The sequence below is a fragment of the Mustela nigripes genome, chromosome 4 (assembly GCF_022355385.1).
Source record: "Mustela nigripes isolate SB6536 chromosome 4, MUSNIG.SB6536, whole genome shotgun sequence".
Classification (NCBI taxonomy): Eukaryota; Metazoa; Chordata; class Mammalia; order Carnivora; family Mustelidae; genus Mustela; species Mustela nigripes.
This window is the reverse complement of record NC_081560.1, coordinates 152,308,114-152,323,542: the sequence shown is the minus strand read 5'-3', so window position 1 is coordinate 152,323,542 and position 15,429 is coordinate 152,308,114. Positions and strand designations below refer to the sequence as shown.

Here is a 15,429-nt window from a genome sequence, read left to right as displayed (position 1 = left end):
TGGCCATAGCTCACTGTTTCTCTTATTTCATCTATGATTGGCCTCTATGAGAGGTTCTTACATCATTCACATTTATTCATCTCTCTTAAATCTGCCCTTATCTTCATGTGCCTTCAAGTTGTGAAGCTTCAGGTGATCTAGATTAGCACTGACCTGTAAATACTGAATATAAGCCACATGTGTGATTCTAAATTGTGCTAACAGTCACATTCGAAAAGGTAAAGAGAAGAACAGGTGAAATCAATTTTGGTGATGAATTTTATTTAATTTGATCTAAAATGCCATTTTTAATATGTAATCAAAAATTTTAGATTATTCGTGAGGTATTTTACCCTTTTTTCCCTAAAACTATGTCTCCCAAATTGGCTATTTTACATTTGCAGCACATTTCAGTGTAGACTGGCTTTCTGTGGCTTGTGGCCACTGTACTGGAAGCATCAATCTGGAGGCAGAAAGAGGAGTTACACATGACTCTTCATGGGAGTTCTGAAATATTCCTGATTTATTCAGATTTTTAATTATTTGTTTAACTGTTGTTCGCCAGTAGAACTACCTTGGCTTATTAAATTATGGTTTATCTTTTTCTCCTTGAGCTTTTGTACTTATGAGGTGGATTTGGGTCACACTTGGAAAGCTATGAAGGATGCCTTCCTGCTGGGGCCTGGAGGGCAGGCACCCCCAGTCTCCTGTGCCCTTCTGCTGCGTGAACCACCGCCATATCTTTCCCGTTTGTGTATTTCTCATGCAGATGTGTTTTATGATATTCTACTGTATAAGTAGGTGGAACTTCAACCTCTGATGCATATGTTTAACTACAGAACCTTTAATGAGGGGTACTTAGTGTAGTATTTGAATGCATCTGCTAAGTCATTTACCTGATTTCTCCTAGTTTAGATGGGCATGACATTTTTTTTAAGGATTTTATTTATTTATTTGACAGAGAGAGAGATCACAAGTAGGCAGAGAGGGAGGCAGAGAGAGAAGGGAAGCAGGCTTCCCTTCCCGATGCGGGGCTGTGATGCGGGGCTCGACCCCAGGACCCCGAGATCATGACCCGAGCTGAAGGCAGAGGCTCAACCCACTGAGCCACCCAGGCACCCTGACATTTTTTTATTCACATAAAAGATGGGTCATTTTTTTATATACTGTGAATTATGTATTCTTTTTTCCTAGTAAGAGAAAATAAGTCATTAGCAATTAAATATGACCAGTAGATGTTTGATCCAATAGAATGTTTTTGTTTCTAGAGAACTTGCCTTGTCAAGAAAAGATGAATGAAAGTTGATTTCTTCTAGCTCCTAATATGCTGTGAATAGGGAGGAAGCTAAGAAGCTGATGAAGAATTACTTTTTTTTTTAAGATTTTTAAAAATATTCATTAATTTTAGAAAGAGAGAGAGAGAGAGAGAGTGGGTGGGGGGAGGAGGAGAGGGAGAGAGACAAGCAGACTCCATGCTGAGTGCAGAGCCTGTTGCGGGCTAATTCCCATGACCCTGAGATCATGACCTGAGCCTAAATCAGGAACAGATGCTTAACTAACTGAGCCACACAGGCACCCCAAGAATTACTTTTTTTTTTTTTTTTTTTGGGTTTTTATTTATTTATTTGACAGAGATCACAAGTAGGCAGAGAGGCAGACAGAGAGAGAGAGAGAGGAGGAAACAGGCTCCCTGCAGAGCAGAAAGCCTGATGCAGCGTTCAATTCCAGGAGCTGGGGTCCATGATCTGAGCTGAAGGCAGAGGCTTTAACCCACTGAGCCACCCAGGCGCCCCAAGAATTACTTTTTAATCTGTGTTACATATCAGATAGTTTCCTTCCCTTCCTTCCCAAATGAATGTTATTTTATATGGCATAATCCAAATGCACCTAATTTTTTTATACCATAGATTTTCTCTGGACTTGTAGCCCTAAGAAAAATCTGCAACCACCCTGATCTCTTTTCTGGAGGTCCAAAGAATGCTAAAGGTATTCCAGATGATGAACTAGAAGAAGATCAGTTTGGATACTGGAAACGTTCTGGGAAAATGATAGTAGTTGAGTCCTTGTTGAAGATATGGCACAAGCAGGGTCAACGAGTATTGCTATTTTCTCAGTCAAGACAAGTGAGTATACAGACGTCATAGAAGAAACAGTTTCGTTCTTTAAGACTTACAGCCAGTTGTGAAGAAATGGGTTATGATCTAAAATAATGATTCTAAAAGCAAATTCACCTGCTGATACTGAGGTGGCAGCCTGTAAATCTCTCTGGGAACTTGGATCTTTCTCTAGAGTTGGTGCCCAGAAGTTGGCTTTCTTAAAAGGCTTACCGTGAGGTTCTAGGGTGTGAGCAAGTCTGGGTCTGAACTCAGGTAGATGGCCTATAAATGAACAGTAGGGAAAAACCAGATACTTTCGTAGTAGTTACATTGATCTGCCTCACAGCAAGAAGCCCCTTTTAATTTAAGACTGTGGGAAGGTATGACTGCTGAGACAAGGGTGGACCTCACTGAGGGTGTGTATTTGATTTTTAAACTCTTACCCCACCCCCTCTCCCAAACAGATGTTGGACATCCTTGAAGTATTCCTTAGAGCTCAAAAGTATTCTTATCTCAAGATGGATGGTACCACTGCAATCGCTTCAAGACAGCCACTGATTACAAGATACAATGAGGTGACATGGGGGAATTGAACAGTAGAACCCAGTAGTGCTACTCCATGCAGAGGAGGGAAGAGCAGCCTCAACCACCTGAGCCCTGCTTACCCTGGGGATGGGCAGCGGGTAGAGCGGGACTTTTTGCTTTTACCCCTGGGCCTTGCTGGATTCTGTGTGTGTAAACAAAGAACGTATTCCTTCTTGAAAAGCCACCTCTGAGCTATTGCCACTATAACTGGTATTAAAAGCAGAAGTTGTGAGATGGCATCTTGACTGACCAGCGGTCTCTAGGATGTAACCCATCCTTTGTATTGGGAGGAGGTTTCAGTGTGTGGAATATGTAAAGACAGAGATGAAGAGCTGAAACTAGTCCTAACTGTGTGTGCTCAGTGTTGTGTGTCTTACTCTAGGACCCATCCATATTTGTGTTTCTTCTGACTACGCGGGTGGGTGGCATAGGAGTCAACCTGACGGGGGCAAACAGAGTCATCATCTATGATCCTGACTGGAACCCAAGCACAGACACTCAGGTAAAGGGAAGTACGAGTGACAGACAGTTGAGTGGCCAGCCCTTGGGAGGGGCCTTTGGTACCCCTGTCAGCTTGCCCCTGTCTTGGTTGTTACCTAGTCCTAGGCATGGAGGAAGGCACCCTCGGCCTCACAGGTGGGCAGAGTCACCAGCAGTTTTTTATTTTTTTTTATTTGACAGAGATCACAAGCAGGCAGAGAGGCAGGCAGAGTGAAACAGAGGGGGAAGCAGGCTCTCCGCTGAGTAGGGAAGCCCGACGTGGGGCTCGATCCGAAGACCCTGGGATCATGACCTGAACCAAAGGCAGAGGCTTTAACCCACTGAGCCACCCAGGCGCTTCTCGCCAGCAGTTTTATCTGTAGCGTTCATCACCGTGTCTGGGGTACAAAGAGAGAGGGCAAAGTTACAGACACACATTGTTTTTCAGCTAGAGATGGCTCAGCCTGTCTTTATCATCTGCCTGTTTTATCTTCCTTAATGGGCCTGAGGTGTATTTAGTGGCATTAGGCAGAATTTGGGCTTTGGGAGGGGGAGGAAGCGGCCAGCTCTGTTTGTTTTCTTGAGCGCTTGTCATCGGGAAGGGTGCTTGTTGAAGTGCATCTCTGCTCTAGGCCCGGGAGCGAGCATGGAGGATCGGCCAGAAGAAACAAGTAACTGTGTACAGACTTCTGACTGCCGGCACCATTGAAGAAAAGATTTACCACCGGTCAGTACAGGTGGCGGCTATGACCGGAGACAGCTCTCCTGGCTGCTGTGTGGTCAGGGTATAGCTATAGAAGTACGCCACCAGGGTTGAGCTGGGAATTTTTTAAATGCATTGTTTTAAAAAAGTGTTCTTATCTTAGAGCAATAGTTGCTGTAATTTAAAGGATATGTGGGGGTGTTTTGTTTCACTTTTGTATTATTTTCTTTCTCACTAAAATAAGCTTAAATGGCTTATTGTGAGTTTTTTAAAAATGTCTTTGAACTTGATCATTCTTCTACCTTATAAAACCTCAAGGACTGCTTGTGTGTCAACTTCATCTTAATTACTCTTTAAGAGAATGTACATACCTACTATAGTGTACCATCTTTTTTTCATAAAAAAATTTTTTTTAAGATTTTATTTATTTATTTGATAGAGATCACAAGTAGGCAGAGACAGAGTAGGCTGGGGGGTGGTGGTGGTGGGAAGCAAGCTCCCTGCTGAGCAGAGAACCCAATGTGGGGTTCGATCCCAGGACGGTGAGATCATGACCTGAGCTAAAGGCAGAGGCTTAACCCACTGAGCCATGCAGGTGCCCTTTTTTGTAAAAATTTTTAATAAGCAACAAAGTTGAAATATGTCCTGGAATTTTCACACACTTTGCAGTTGTGTTCAGCATGGGTCTTTGGCTCAAATGCCCCCGAGGGGGAGGTTGACCAGGACACCTGTTTCTTTTTCCATCTCTCTGTACGAGTAGGGGTTTAGACAAGGGGCTCTTTAACAATGGGGTGGAGATACAGCCAGCTTCTCCCCCTCCTCTGCCAGGACTTTATTCTTGAACTGCACCCCAGCTTTTAAAGGGAAGCTCCCTGCTTTCCACTAGGCACTGGGGCACTCCCAGATAGGTGTGTGTTCTTCCAGGCCTTATTCTGAGAGGGCAGGAGACGAGCTGTGTCCTGTGAGGGAGAGCGTCCTCTCAGATGTGCTTTCGCCTCAGGGTGGGAGGGGGTGCGGGAAGGGGCAGAACTGCTTTGTGGGGGTGTCTGGGCAAGAGTGACGATGGTGTGGAGCTTTAGCATGCAGTGTGAATCAGCGGGTGGAAGGTGGGTGAGATGGCTCCCAGGGAAGGCTTCGCAAAGGCCCAGTAAGAGAGAATCCTGAATCCCATCACAGAGGGGTCCTGAGGAGGGCAGGGCAGGGGACTCTTGGTCCAGGAGTCCTAGAATCCAACTCTTTCCAGTTTGGAGAGGCTGTGAGTCATGTGATTGTATGTAGAAAGGTGATTTCTGACGTGACGTTGGAGATGAAAAAGCTCACTGGGTATAAATAATAAGATACTCTTTGTAATTTAAATTCCATCAGGCATGGGAGACTGCCCGATATTTTATAAACTTTGAATTGTAATTTTCCAAGGCAGAAAGCTTGGGGATAATGTACACATTTGTCCAGCTACAGTTACCCTACCTCTCATGTTGTTTTATAGCTGGGATTTTGAGCTGCAGCTGAACATTGTTTTATACCAGTTTAATTTTTATCTTTTTAGACAAATTTTCAAGCAGTTCCTGGCAAATAGAGTGCTAAAAGATCCAAAGCAAAGGCGATTTTTCAAGTCCAACGATCTTTATGAGCTATTCACTCTAACGAGTCCTGACCCTTCCCAGAGCACTGAAACAAGCGCGATTTTTGCAGGTATTACATAAAATAATTTCACTTAAAATCATAAAGTACAGAAGAATTATGTCATGTAACTTGAGCGTGTTTTTCCTCTTTACAGGGACTGGCTCAGAAGTTCAGGCTTCCAAGCTCCATTTAAAAAGAAAACTTCCACCAGCCTTTGGAGCAGACCATGATGTTCCAATATGCAAAAAGTTTCCTGATTCTACTGCATCCACAAATGAGGCCCCATCCACTGAAGAAAAATCTACAGCGACAGGAGCTGAAGTAAATGCAGTAACTTCTGATCCAGGTGATCCTTTGAACGATGCCCCCCAAACACCTCGGAATCTACCTGGCAGTGACGGGCCTAGAGAAGGGACGAAGGCAGTGTCTAGACTGGAGGAGTCAGCCGTGATTAACGGACAGGGGGATTGTCCAGATTCTCCAAGAATCAGCAAACCGGATGGCGTCTCTAGTGAGGAAAGTATCCATGAAAAGCAGGGTCTTTCTGACGGGAGAGAAAACTGCCAGGCTCAGACAGAGCCTCTTTGGGAGAAAAAGCAATCGGAGGGTAATTTTTGTAAGCACAAGTCAAAAACAAAACATAGTGCGCCAGAGGAGGAGCCCCCAGAGCAGCCTGGGAGGCCCGCGCAGAAGCTTAAGAGCTCTAAGCATCGCAGAAATGCTAAGTTTGAAGGAACTCGGATTCCACACCTCGTGAAGAAAAGGCGGTACCACCAGCGGGACAGTGAAAATGAGAATGAGAGCAGCGAACAGAGCAATGAGGATTATGTTTTGGAAAAGCTTTTCAAAAAGTCAGGTAATCTTTTTGCTGACTTTGTCACAGGTGTGCTAGGAACAGAAGAGGAGTAGGCTGTTTCTAGCAGCGCAGCCTTGACTCCCAGGGCAGAGTGGGCTCGCGACTGGAAGTATCTGTTCTTCTAAAATTCAGATTTGAAATATATCGACATTTTGAAAATCGTATTCACCTCTCTCTTCTGAAGACCTAGAGGAATTTGAAACTCTGGAGCACAACAGTACTTGACTTATAGCCACACACAGGAGGGGTGCAGTGCTCTGAGTAGGTTTGTACTACTGACCAGTGATAGGAAGTTTCTGTGCGTGCTGTCTTCACCTGATTTTCCAGCCGCAGATTAAAGTAACAGCCGTGGGGGAGAGGCAGGGCAGGCTTCCTGGAAGTCGGAAGGCTTGATTGCTCCTGACAGAGGAGAAAACTCAGGAAAGCAGACTCAACAGTTGCTCAGAACCAGGGAGGACAGGCAGTCCTGCACAGCATCGTCATCCCTGGGGTGTCATCCTGTTCAGGCCTTGCAGTCACTGTGTTCACAGCATGACGGCCCCGAGTTCCCAGAGGTCACTGTCTGTCATTCTGGGTGCAGGAGCGCCAGGTTTCTATATGGCATTTCAGGAAAAACCATTTGGGCCTGAAACTTTTTTGTAAGGTAGTTTACTGGTGACTTTCTGTTTTTTTACTATAATTCCTGGTCTGTTTTTCTAGGAAATGATCTCTTTTGCCTAATTTTCAAGTTTATGTTCTTGTAATAATTTTTTAAAAATTTCTTCCTGTCTCAAGATAGTTTCTCCCTTTTCATTTCTAATTTTGTATATTTCTTCCACCCCTTTTTTGGTCGGGTTAAGCTAGTGGTTTGACTATTTTGTGATTTTTTTTTTTTTTAACATAAACCAGCATTTTAATTTGTTAATTAGGTCTATGGTTGTTTTCTACCTCATTAGTTTTTGCTTTTATCTTTATTACTTTCTTCCTTGTGCTTTTGTTTTTGTTGTGCTTTGGTGAGGGTTTTTTTGGCTGAACTTTTATAAGACTCTTTGACTTGGAAATTTAATTCATTTGTTTTTATTCTTTCATTTCTATTGATATATAAATATTTAAGGCTGTGAATTTTCCACTGGTGCCTGCATTAAGTTCTGCTGATAAGTAGCACTTTCATGATCATTACTTTTTAAAAATTCCATAATTCTGGTTTATATTTTTATATTTTTCCTTTCAATAAAGAATTGATTGATTAATAGGAGGCTTTAAAATTTTCCAGATAGCAGGGATGTTGAAGTTGTGACAAAGGCATTATACTTGGGTTATTACAAAGCAGGGATAGCGACTGGTCCCTACCTTGTAGGGTAGTGATGGAGGTGACTGGCAGTGGCATTTGTAAAGTCCCTGGGTCATGAGAGTCACCTCGGCAAATAGCTGAAAGTGTTCACTGTTTTTTCTCTACCCACAACATACTAGACTATACAGAGGGAAAAAGTGTGACTGTGTACAAACTGAAACATGTCACTGTTCCCTTTGTTCTTGCTAGTCGGAGTGCACAGTGTCATGAAACACGATGCCATCATGGACGGAGCCAGTCCAGATTATGTGCTGGTGGAGGCGGAGGCCAACCGGGTAGCCCAGGACGCCCTGAAAGCGCTGAGGCTCTCTCGCCAGCGGTGTCTGGGGGCAGCGTCTGGTGTTCCCACCTGGACGGGCCACCGGGGCATTTCTGGTGCGCCAGCAGGAATCAAGTAAGAGATGACTGCCTTGCCATGCACGTGAGGAGGCCAGACCACCTAGGCTAGGAGTACAGCCAGAGCAGGCGTGGTAGAAAATTGCTCAGGGAGCAATGGGGTCACCCAGATTTGGAGGACATGGGGAACGACATATCATCTTACATTTTGCCTTACATTGTCCCCTGCTTTCCAAAGCTGAGTTTTAGGGAAAGGAGACATGGTCTGTTTTGTTTAAGAGATGATGTTAAGAATAAGATAACAGAATAGCAATTACACTTTAATGAGATGGTTAGGCAGTGTTTAGCAGTCAGTAACCACTGTGCTATTTGGTAGATTCGTTGAGAATAATCTTCCTACCTAGAATCTGAGGATAGTCTCCATCCTGTGTTGAAAAAGATATTGAGTGGTTCTTACTTGAAATGCAGCAGTTACTTCCTAGGAGGGTAAAGTAGAAAAATTAAAGGGGATGAGCATAGTGGCTATGAAAGAATAACCTTGCAGAAGAAAACTTTTCCAGGAAAAGATTAAGTTGTCGAAAGGGCATTTTCATGTCTAAGTCACAAAAGCAAACGTTTTATCTACTGTGATTCTTTTCCTTATTTAGGAGTAGATTTGGTCAGAAAAGGAATTCCAACATCTCTGTGCAGCACCCTTCTTCAACAGGCTCAAAGGAGAAATGCCAGGTAATACGATGGCCTAGCTGCTTCTCTTGTCTGAGACTTACGTGGCTGCATTGCCATGAAAACTTCACCTGAGTCAGATGTGAGGAAAAACACTGGCATAATGACACCTGGTGTGTGTGTTGTAGGCTCTGATGAATGAAGCACTTACATTTGAAGCTAAAAGGACCAGCCAACTTTGTAAAAGACCAAGTATTAACCTCAAATCTATCGCGGAATCTGTGTTTGGGCCTGAGAAAATTAACAAAGGGGATAGGTGATGTGTGAGTTGCTGCCCATTCCGCCTGCCCCATCCAGGGGTGAGGTACCCACTCCAGAGAGTACCACCCTCTAAAATGAAGGTGAAGAAGAGCCCTTCGAATGTTGTGTGTAACGTACTGGCTGCTGGAGCCTTGCGCCCGTCTCTCCCGGTCCCGTAACCCCCGGATGCCTTGAGTGCTTCACTGAGTAAAGATTAGACCAAACCCCGTCATTCAGTGCTCTCTCTGGTCTTTTCTAGTCAAGGGCTATGTTGCTGATAAAAGTTGAAGACTCCCAAGTTGAGACTCCTATTTTAGATTAACTTGAACACACTTGGAATAGCAAACCTTCTTTGACTTCCCATGTTAGGTTCTTTTGGCAGTAGGGATGTGGAAAGAAGTTAGATTTGTGTTGTTGTTCTAGGGCAACTCACATGAGGCGCAAAGAGGGAAAGAGTCAAAAGACTGAAAAGTGAGGAGAAGGAAGCGCAGCTGTGTAACAGCTCCTTGTCCCTCAGTGCTGCGGTCAGGGTGGATTTGGGAGTAAGAGCAGGAAAAGCCTGCAGAACCCGTGCCTCCTGGAACCGGCTTTCCCGCCAAAGGGAGGCTCGGTGCCCCCACCCTCCCCTCCCTCCTCTCACCTCACAGAATGATGATGAAGTGAAGAGTGTAGTTTGGGGGATTTGGGTTTTTTCCAGAAACATTCTTTAATGTTGGGTGGATTTCAGTGCTCATCTCTCACCCTCCCTTTTTGTTTGATGCTCTCTCATTCTTTGCTGTCAGCCTCATTGCCTGGGGCTCGAGTGTTCCTCTGTGGTCTGGGGCTCCTCAGGGCCTTTGGGGAAGTAGTGGGACCAGGAACTAGAAGCTGGTGCATCACTGCAGTGGTGTTCTTTCTCCAGGACGGCGTCACGAGAAAGGATGGGAAGGATAATGCTTCCGAGCACTTCAGTGGGAAAATGGAAGATGCAGAGTCTTCACCCGCGGCCCTCTCTTCGTCTTCACTGTTGGCTAAGATGAGAGCTAGGAACCACCTGATTCTGCCAGAGCGGCTGGAAAGTGAAAATACACACCACGAGGCATCTGCGCCACCACCCTCCACCACCGAACACGATGACCTGCTGGTGGACATGAGAAACTTCATCGCTTTTCAGGCCCACGTGGATGGCCAGGCCAGCACTCGCGAGATACTGCAGGAGTTTGAATCCAAGTTATCAGCCTCACAGTCTTGTGTCTTCCGAGAACTGTTGCGAAATCTTTGCACTTTTCATAGAACTTCTAATGGTGAAGGAATTTGGAAACTTAAGCCAGAATACTGCTGATCAACATTACTTTTTAAACTTTCAATTTCCTAGTGGGAATTTCTGATTATTAATCCTATGATTAATAATCATGTTCGTCAACAGAAGTTGGCTGTGTCTGATGTTTACTTTGATATCTACCTCATAATTTAAAACTTTAAGGAAGAAGAAATTCATCTCTAAAACTTAAATTTTAAAAATACTTGGGTTGATATTTTTATTTTGGCACTATGAATTATGTTACAAAATCAGGGACCTAACAGTTAATGCTTGGATCACATTTGTTTGTTCACCCAAAAGATGCCATCAGAGAGCCCGTTACTACTCATTTAGATGTTTGTAGACAAGAAGTCGCAAGAATTCATTTTATTGGTGCTAAAAACATGTCTTACATTCAGTCAGACCTATTCAATTAATTAGCTCACCAATATCTGATAACAGATATTTATTTTTGATGCATAGCTTTTAAATGTTTAAATTTATCATTTGCCACCCATAAACAAATGAGACTTACTGTCTTTTGAATATATTAATTGCCTTTAAACAGTCTTCCTTTTAAGGTACTATAAATCGGCAGGTATTTTTACTAGTAAAGCATGAAATAACTCAGTAATAAATAATGGGGCCTGTCCTTGCAGAAGGTTGTAGTGTACTCAGCTTACATGGGCTTAACTTAAAGCAAAGGACATCTTTTTCCCCTCTGTGGGGACTGTTGGTTTTAGGAAAATAAAATACATTATCTTAAAAAATACACAAATCTTAAGCAGAATCAAAAGTGAGTACAAATAAAAACACACACAGGCATACAAATGTCACTCCGGACCGCAGCCGGTGTGCCACCATTACCATGTCGTGACCACTGTTGTGGCTCCCTCTCTCTGCTTATGTGCTGGGAGGGGATTGGGAGCATTTTTTATTTTATTTACTGTTTGCTTCTCTAAGGATGCTGATGACTTTGTCCTGGGCACCATCACTCTCCTGCGTATTATCTTCTGTCCAGTTGTGTCCACCTCTCTTTGTCCTTTGCCTTCCCTGCGAGGCTCCTGTTCTGGACATTTGGTTTTCAGCTGTTTTCTGGCTGTTGCTTATGCATTTATAGTTCTGTGATGGTGGTGTTTCGATCCTCAGTTTGTTTTCTTAGCTTCGATTTTCTTGTTTCCCTCTCTCTGTTGTTTTATCATCTCAGCCCTGAAGTCTTGTTTTCTTAAATTCATTACATTCCTTAACTTTCTTCTCGAGCTGTCACAGTGGAGTTCTTTCTTGGGCTTGTTCTCTGTGGCAGGCTGTTTTTCCTCTCTGCCTTCTCCGTATCGTGTATCGTGTTCGTCTTCCTCCCATGCCGTTTCTTTACACCTTGTTTATATTGCACGTGAGGAGCTGCATCCATATCTGTATGCCCTTCCTCGTGACCCAGACAGAAGGGGTTTGGGTTTGGGAGTGGGGAAGAGCCTCTGCTGGGCTCCACACAGCTCTGGTTGGAGGATTTGCGTTTTACCCCGCCGTTCCGGAGATTTTGTTAAATAGCTCGGGCCAGAGAATCCTAGAGGTAGCGAGGAGATGTCCTAGAGTCATGATTCCCACCAGGATTTTCTGCTGCTCTTTAAAAACATTCTGGCTTATTCATCTTATTCTGTTTTTAGAGTGATTTATGTATTAGCGGAAGAAGATTCTATTATTTTCTTCGGTCTGCTGTCATTATCTGGAAGTCATAGAAAGGATTTTTAAACAGCTCAATAAATCTTAAACTTGAGAATTTGGCTCAGAAGGGAGTCAAAACTCATGACTTTTGTTTCTGGGAAGTTCTTTTTTTATTTTTATTTTTGTAATCATTAGCCTGTAAGGAAATCGCTTCCCCCTTATTGTCAGATTGAATGCAGTTCATTTTCTCTTTCTTTCTGAAATCCGAACTCTACTGAGTGAGAGGTTTATCTTTTTTTTTTTTTTTAAAGGATATTATTTATTTATTTGAGAGAGATTGAGAGCATGATCAGGGGAGAGGGAGAGGAAAACTCCCCACTGAGCAAGGAGCTCAATGCAGGGCTGGATCCAGGACTCTGGAACCACGACCTGCCCAGTACCCTGGGATCATGACCTGAGCCGAAGGCAGGTGCTTCACCGACTGAGCCACCCAGGTGCCCCAAGAGTGAGAGAAGTTGTAACCTTCTCATCAAATAGAAAATGCCATCAAAAAGCTATGCAGTAAAATCAGGGTGGTCCTCAGTCTCGTTCTTAGCCCTGCCACCAGCATGCGGGGACCTTGGGCAGGTTGCCATTCTGCCCGTGTCTCAGTGTGGACATCTATAAGCACGGTCATCAGGCCTCCCAGGTGGAGGGGCTTAGCGGAAGATACTCTAAGTGTAATGTTTTTAACAATAGAGAGTAACTTATTCGTTTAGATAGAATCTACTTTTTGGAACTTAAAAAACTTCGTACGATGTAGACAGATTTAATGTATTTAATGTGTTATATTGGTATCAAGCAACAATAAAGGATTTTTAAATTTTGTGAAATTTTAAAACTTCCTAGTTCCTACATAAATGTACTATCACCGTTAAAACAATTTCAGGCAATTAGTGTCTATTTATTCCAGGTTGTTTTTCCATGTATTTGCAAATACATGTGGCAGAGAAGGCTGCTGTCATGTGTTTCCCCCTTCCTTTACTGACGAATTTCTGGAATTTTGCCAGGACACCTGGCTGCTTTGCTGACGACTTGGCTTCCCCACCTCCCTTGCAGTTAAATTGTGGCCCCGTGACTGGGCAGTGGGATGTGAATGGAACTTCCTGATTGGGCCCTTAAATAAGGGATTGGGTGTATATTCTTCTGGCTGAGATTCTGGGGGACCTTAAGCTGTGATATGGGAGCTGTGGAGCTTGTGTGTTGAGGCTGGAGAAGCTGGCCTGCCAGCCTTGAACTGCTTTCCTTCCACCTGTTACTTGAGAGCAAAATAAATTGCTGACTTGCTTAAACCACTGTCTTTTGGAGTCTCTTTATTATAGAACCAGCTTAGTTTTATAGGTGTGATTTAACATAGATGAGATTATATCATCCTTACTGCTTTTTTTTTGTCTTTTTTTTTTTTAAGATTGTATTTATTTATTTGATGGACAGAGATCACAAGTAGGCAGAGATGCAGGCAGAGACAGAGAGAGAGAGGAGGAAGCAGGCTTCCCACTGAGCAGAGAGCCTGATGCGGTCTCTACCAGGACCCTGGGATCATGACCCGAACCGAAGACAGAGGTTTTAACCCACTGAGCCACCCAGGCGCCCCTCATCCTTACTGCTTTGCCCCTAACTTTTCTTTTAATGTTACATGCAAGACATCTTTTCTTCCTTGCAATTAATAGCTCTACCTTAGTGGAACTGCTGGATTAAAAATGACATAGATTTTTAAATTTAAAAAAATTTTTTTAAATTTCAATTCAATTCAATTAACATATACTGTCTTATTAGTTTCAGAGGTAGAAATCAGTGATTCATCATTTGCATATTATACCCAGCTTTGCCCGTTACTTCAAGTGTCCTCCTTAATACCCATCACCCAGTTACCCATCCTCCCACGCCCCTCCTCTCCAGCACTCCTCAGTTTGTTCCCGCTTGTTAAGTCTCTTACGGTTTGCCTCCTTCTCTGTTTTCGCCTTATTTTTTTTTTGCCTTTTCCTATTTTCATCTGTTATTTTTTTCTTAAATTCCACATAATTGAAAAGAATTATATTTTTAGTTTTTTTTTTCTTTAAATGTATTTGACAGAGAGAGAGATCACAAGTAGGCAGAGAGGCAGTCAGAGAGGGAGAAGCAGGCTCCCTGCAGAGCAGAGAGCCCGATGCAGGGCTCCATCCCAGGACCCTGAGATCATGACCTGAGCCCAAGGCAGAGGCTCAACCCACTGAGCCACCCAGGCGCCCCAGATTTTTAGTTTCAATTGATGTAGTGAAACTGCTTTCTTCCATTTATACCCCATAAGAGGACCCATTCTCCACAACCTTAGCAGCAATCAGTCTTAGGAGGTTTTTGTTTTTGTTTTGTTCTTAACCAATCTTACGGTTGAAAATACCTTGTTTGAACTTCAGTTACCCTGATTACTTAGATAACCAAACATTTCCATGTTCGTTGACCATTTGTAGATCTTGAGTATTCCCTGCTCACATCACATTTGTCTAGTTTTACAATTGGTTTTATTTTTTTTTAAATAATTTTTTTTAAGATTTTATTTATTTATTTGACAGAGAAATCACAAGCAGGCAGAGAGGCAGGCAGAGAGAGAGAGAGAGGAGGAAGCAGGCTCCCTGCTGAGCAGAGAGCCCGATGTGGGACTCGATCCCAGGACCCGGAGATCATGACCCGAGCCGAAGGCAGCGGCCTAACCCACTGAGCCACCCAGGTGCCCCTACAATTGGTTTTAAATCTTATAGGGTCCCTCCCCCCAAACAAAAATGAAATGGTGATCATCCCTAATTACTATTGAAGTTTTGCATTCTTCATTCTTTTCTCTGTTCATTCTTTCTACCCATCTGAAATGCCAAGTTTATTGTATGCTAAGTTGTCTTATTCCTGGACCAATGGATCCAGATGTCTATTCTGCCAACCACACTCTTCACTGTTGACTTTGTACTATGTTTTGCTATCTACAGGCAAGTTCCTAGTCCTTCTGGTCCACTGCCCAGGTAAATCTTAGAATCAGTTTATTACATCACTAAGATTGTGTTGCTCTTTTGATTGAGATTGCATTAGTGTATTCATTGATTTGAGGATAATAGACTTCTTCAAATGAATATAGTTTTTCCCATTAGGATCATGATAGGTCTCATTTTCTTAGTTAAAGTATTTTATATTCTTGGATAAAATTTTAATAACTTTCTTCATAAAAGTCTTGCCACATTTCATATTAGGCTTATTCTTAGGTTTTAAAGATTTTTTAGTTTTGGTTGGGGATCTTTCTTACATAAAAATGTGGAGAATTAGAACATCCATGTATCTACTTTGCATATGATGTCATTTATCATACAGAAGTTTTAAATCTAAGTATAGTCAAATTCAGTCTTTCCCCTTTTTTTGTTTCCTTATGTAAGAGTCCCTTTCCTAATCTGAGGTCATGATTACATTCTCATAAATTTTCTTGTAAATTCATATTTACTTTTCCTAATACCTCTAAAAAAAAGCCCATTCTTTCCCTCTGAT

General features: G+C 42.9%; 1 protein-coding gene across 1 annotated transcript in view; it reads left to right on the top strand.

The window, feature by feature from the left end:
* ERCC6 (ERCC excision repair 6, chromatin remodeling factor) overlaps positions 1–13,215 on the top strand; it is a 72,724-nt gene extending 59,509 nt beyond the window's left edge. Inside the window, exons 13-21 of the mRNA XM_059397999.1 lie at positions 1,887–2,102; positions 2,540–2,650; positions 3,043–3,162; positions 3,773–3,867; positions 5,390–5,535; positions 5,621–6,322; positions 7,842–8,046; positions 8,636–8,714; positions 9,853–13,215. Coding sequence (XP_059253982.1) covers positions 1,887–2,102; positions 2,540–2,650; positions 3,043–3,162; positions 3,773–3,867; positions 5,390–5,535; positions 5,621–6,322; positions 7,842–8,046; positions 8,636–8,714; positions 9,853–10,272 — 2,094 coding nt within the window. The 3' untranslated portion in view covers positions 10,273–13,215. The remainder of the gene's footprint in view (positions 1–1,886; positions 2,103–2,539; positions 2,651–3,042; positions 3,163–3,772; positions 3,868–5,389; positions 5,536–5,620; positions 6,323–7,841; positions 8,047–8,635; positions 8,715–9,852) is intronic.
* The last annotated feature ends 2,214 nt before the right edge of the window (positions 13,216–15,429 follow it).